Source organism: Choloepus didactylus, chromosome 21 (assembly GCF_015220235.1).
Source record: "Choloepus didactylus isolate mChoDid1 chromosome 21, mChoDid1.pri, whole genome shotgun sequence".
Taxonomy (NCBI): domain Eukaryota; kingdom Metazoa; phylum Chordata; class Mammalia; order Pilosa; family Megalonychidae; genus Choloepus; species Choloepus didactylus.
The window spans coordinates 51,608,055-51,613,447 of record NC_051327.1 but is presented as its reverse complement, the minus strand read 5'-3'; the positions used below and the strand labels follow the sequence as shown (position 1 = coordinate 51,613,447).

Sequence of the window (5,393 nt, the reverse complement as noted above, 5' to 3'; positions counted from 1 at the left end):
ATGCAAATAAAAACAAAAATTGGCAGAATTCGGGAGAGAGGCAGTTCTAAAATGATTGTTGGAAATTCAGTATCCCATTTTCAATTATGACTAAAACAATTAGATTAAGATCAGTTAAAAAAAAAAGATGATTTCAACAGCACTCTAAACAACCAGACTTAACAGATCCACACAAACTCTCTGCTCCATAACATTAGGCAGCTTTTTCTTCCCAAGTGTTCATGGAATAATTTGCATTAGAGACCATAAGTTAGGCCATAAAATGAGTCTCAAAAAATTTAGGAAGTTTGAAATCATGCAGATTATCTTCTCTGACAACAATGGAATGAAATTAGATACCAATAACAAAAGCAAAACCTTCAATGAGGGTGATGAGACTATTCAATAAGGAAAGAATATTCTCTTCAACAAAGGGTTACTGAGACAGCTGGAAGTCTGCATGCAAGGTAATGAATTTGGATTTCTTCCTCACTCATAGACAAAAATTAACTCAAATTGCACCAAAGATCTAAAGGTAAGAGTTAAAACTATAAAAATCTAGAAGAATATATAACAGCAAATCTTCATGATTTGATTTGTCAGTTGGTTCCTATTTCTGTCACTAGAAGCAAAGCAATAAAAGAAAAACAGATAAGTTGAACATCACCAAAACTAAAAGATTTTGTGCAAAGACAGACACTATCAATAAGCAGATAGGATTACAAATGGAAGAACATATTTGCAAATCATATACCAAGTAGGAGTCTCCTATCCTGATTACTTAAAGTTCACATAGCTCAGTGTAAAAAGTTAAAAAAAAAATACAAAATGATAAAGAAGTGAACAGGCGTTTCTTTAAAAAAGATATACAAATGGAAAAAGGTACATAAAATAATCTCACCATCATTAGCCATGAGAGGATTGCAAATCAAAAGAATTTAGAGGATTTCACACACAATAGGACATCTAATTTTAAAAAAATGAAAATAACAAGTTTGGCAACTAGTGGGATAAATTTGAACCCTTGTACATTGCTTCTGGGAATATAACATGGTGCAGCTATTTGCTAAAAAGTTTTGGCAATACTTGGAAAGTTAAACATAAAATTATCATATATGACACAGCATTCCACTCCTAGGTATAATCTCAAAGAATTGAAAACAAATTTTCAAACAAATAATGGTACATGAATTTTCATACCAGCACCATTCACTGTAGCCAAAATATGGAAGTAAGACAAATGTTCATAACAGAAGAATGTATAGACAAACTATGGCAGATAGAGACAATACAATTTCATTCACCCATAAAAATGAATGAAATCCTGTTACATGCTACATCATAGATGAACCCTGAAAATATTATGCTAAGTTAAACAGGTCAGTTACAAAAGGTCTCATATTTTATGATTCAACTTACAAATATTGCCCAGAAATGGCAAATTCATAGTGACTAAAAGCAGATTTGTGGATACCAGGGGATGGGGAGATGGGGAAACAAGAAGTGACTTATTAATTAGTTTGGAGTCTCTTTTGAGTGTGAGAAAATATTTGGAACTAGATAGAGGTGATGGTTGCAAAACACTGGCAATGTACTAAGTGCCACTGAGTTAGCCTCTTTATAATGATTACTTTTATGTTTTTTTGAACTTTACCACCATAAAATATTCTAAAAGCACATTTGACCTCTTGTATATGTATGTGTGGTGTCTATTAATGCTCTCCTTGACTAATTTTCCAGTTTTTTTTTTTTTTTTCTGATTTTCAGGACGTGTAACTAAGGATTCTCCAGAGAAATAGAACCTACAGGATAATGCATGCTAATATTACGAGGTTTACTACAAGTTATTGGTTCACATGATTGTGGGGATTGGAAAGGCCAAATTCTTTGGAGCAAGCTGGGGGTTGGAAATTCTGGTAAGAGTAAAGTTGAAGTCTTGCCTCAGAATTCCTTAGGCTGAACACTCAGAAAGGGAAGATGAGTGTAGCCTTGAAGCAAAATTCCTTCTGAATACTGGAATCCTCAGTTGTTGCTCTTAAGTCCTATTCATTCAATGAGGCTCACCAAAGATATTGAGGATTAACTTCTTTACATAAAGTCAACTGATTGAGGATTCTAATCTCATCTATAAAATATTTTCACAGCAAAATGATTCCAGTGCCAGCAAAACAACTGAACACCATAATCTACCCAGGTTGACATGAAAAAGTAACCAATATGTCACATTTTTAGAATTGTACATTTTACTGCGTAATTCAGCAAAATATAAATTCTATGAGGGCATAAGAGTTTGGAGTTTGTCATAATACATAAAATAAAGGTATACAGAATTATAGAATGAGTGGAAAAATTCAATGTATGGCTTACATTAGCCACTATGTTTTTATTTTGTCAACACACACACACACACACACACACACACACACACACACACATATATAATCCTTAAACAATTTCTTTTGAGTTCACATTTCCCCTTTTCAAGGAATACAGTCTCAAATTCACAGACTCTATTTATCTTGTTTACCAGTTCTGAAGGTTTTCTTAAAACACTATCTATGCCAAAGCAAAGCAAATTGTAAAATTGAGTTTTGTTGAATATGTATAAATTATGGCACATGGTTGAGAATTTTCTGTTGTCTCTTTAATTACTTTGCTAAGAAGAAAACATGAAATATGGGAAGGAGTCTTGTTTGTTGTTTGTTTGAAACATTGAAGATTTGGAAATGATATAAACATCTGTCTCCAAGTATTGTAGTAACAAAATGTAAATTAATGAGAAGAGTGCATCTGACATCAATTCCTTTGAGTTTTGGTCACCACCTTTTATGTAACCTCTATTAATGAATGGCTTTCCTGAGATTTTGTGTGCTATGCAATGAAAATATTTTATCCTACAGTGCTTTGTTCTCTTGAGAGATTCTTCTTAATTCTTTACTAATATAATCTCCAAATCCATTAAAATAATATTAGAGAATATGTCAATATTATATTCTGGTTCTCACAATAACTTTTCTTCATTATATTCTCCTTCAACTTTCATCTTTAATGAATCCTTTAGTCCTTCTAATCAGGCATTGCAAATATCTTTCATTTTATCTTTCTTTTGTCCATGATCTCTGTATTTTTTCACTTCCTAACATTGATTCATTCTGAACTACCTGCTATGTGTGCATCTGACATATGGATATAAAAAGCAGCAAGTGGTGCATTATGTATATCAAAAGTAAGGAAATAAAATTTTGTGCTAATGATCAAATTTATCCAATCTATTTCACAAATATATGAATGAGTAAAGCAAAGTTAGTAAGATGATTATCATGGTAGAAATTCTTCATGATGTCAAGAGAATACACAGAAGAACCTTAAACTTCCTACACACTGTTATTTTTGGTTCCAAAAATACAAAGAAAACAAGATTAAGTATATTTTTATCCTTAAAGAAACCAAACCAAACCAAACTTAGAAACAAACAAACAGTTTATAGATGTGGAGTGGTACAGTATAAAAGTGTAGCATTCAGGGGAAGGATGAGGTTCTATGTAAGCACATAGGGAAATTCTTTGCTTAAGAGCCAAACGGGCTCTAATTCTATCTATTAAAAATATTATCAAATGACATTTGCTTTTGTCATCACTTTCTAGATCAATATTCTGTATTGAATATTAAATACAAGGATCATGGAATCTTAAAGAATCTGTAGAAGGCATTTTTTACCTCTTTCTTCCGTAAGCTGTATATCAAGGGGTTAAGCATAGGGATGACTAAAGTGTAAAACACAGAGACCATTCTCTCACTTTCAAAAGAGTGAATAGATTTAGGTTGCACATACATAAAGAGTAGAGTCCCATAGAACACAACAACTACAGTTAGATGAGAACCACACGTGGACAAAGCTTTTTTCCTACCCTTTGCTGAACGCATTTGAAACATGGCTATCAGTATCAGCATATAGGATACCAGGACTAAGAGAAGGGAAGAAATCAAATTAAATGCTGAAAATATTATGATCAATAATCCTAGTTCTTGTACATGGGAACAGAGCATATGTGCCAAGGGAACATCACCACAGTAGAAATGACTGATGACATTAGAACCACAGAAGCTCAGTGTAAAAATCTTAATGGTGACCACCAGAGACTGAAAGGTGCTGCAGAGGTAGGGGATACCCACAAGCACATGGCAAAGTCTCTGAGTCATCATAGCATTATAGAGCAGAGGGTTACAGATGGCCACATAGCAGTCATAGGCCATAGCCAACAATATGAAAAGTTCACTGATAATGAACAAAAGGAAAAAGGCCATCTGTGTGGCACAGGCATAATAGGAAATGGTATTTTCATCCACAACAAAATTGAGCAGCATCTTGGGACAGATGACAGTGGAGTTGCCAAGATCTATGAAAGCCAGGTGTCTGATAAAGAAATACATAGGTGTGTGGAGGCAGGAGTCCATCTTGGTCAGGATGATCATGCCCAGGTTGCCCACCACTGTGACCATGTAGATGAGGAGAAAGACCCCAAAAAGGGGACTCTGAAGCTCAGAGTGCCTTGTGACTCCCAGTAGAATGAATTCAGGCAGCACTGTCAGGTTCTGTTTTCCCATTGTATCCAGTTATCTCTTCTGGGAAGAAATGGAAGCATCATTGCTAGTTTTCATTTAAAATTATATAAAAATATATTATTTCAGACATAACGTGAATCTTTTTTATGTTGAAGGATAGAAAAATAATCCCCACATGTGAATTTGAAGCTAAAATAATCTGTGAAAGTAACTTTTATCCCAGTATAGGAGCACAAATACGACATATATTGAACTCTTATTAGAGTGAGTAATGTTTGGAATATATCCACTGATAACAAATCCATGTATGTCTTCATATAGAAATACTAGATTTTATTTATCTACCCAATGGCATCACAACTTTTATTTAGTGCACTTCAATTTTTGTTTGATTCATTTTATTTTGATGTTTATAATGAGAGAGGCAGATAGAAGGTGAAAAAATGAAGCTTGTATTTTATAGTCCCTCTATCGCACTTCAAAGACCCTGTGTGTAGCTTTAACAATGCACTCACACAGTGGTATATATTTTTAAAATGTTGTGAAAACGAGATGATCATGATCATATAGATCCTCAAGTAAGATCATATCTTTCCATTTTTTCTTCTCCAATGTACTTGGCCTAATGTTAGGTTTCTTTGGAATGTCTATAGGAATTATATGGGGTCAGCTATGAAAGAATAGAGTTAAAGTTTTATTTAATGTCAGTGAATATATTTATGTTGTTCAAATTAATGACCTATATAATTAAATAATGCTATCTATTCTGGGTGACAGTGACCCGAAGTACATGACCAGCCTCCATATGCTGAGTGTTTCAGGGATTTAACGGAAGTCATTTTATTTTTGGA

At 33.6% G+C, this 5,393-nt stretch overlaps 1 protein-coding gene across 1 annotated transcript; it reads right to left on the bottom strand.

The window, feature by feature from the left end:
* Window positions 1-3,657: 3,657 nt before the first annotated feature.
* On the bottom strand, window positions 3,658-4,584 carry LOC119518300 (olfactory receptor 8K5-like). Its single transcript, XM_037815413.1, has one exon. It carries the CDS (start codon window positions 4,582-4,584, stop codon window positions 3,658-3,660), a length of 927 nt encoding a protein of 308 aa, XP_037671341.1.
* Between the last annotated feature and the right edge of the window lie 809 nt (window positions 4,585-5,393).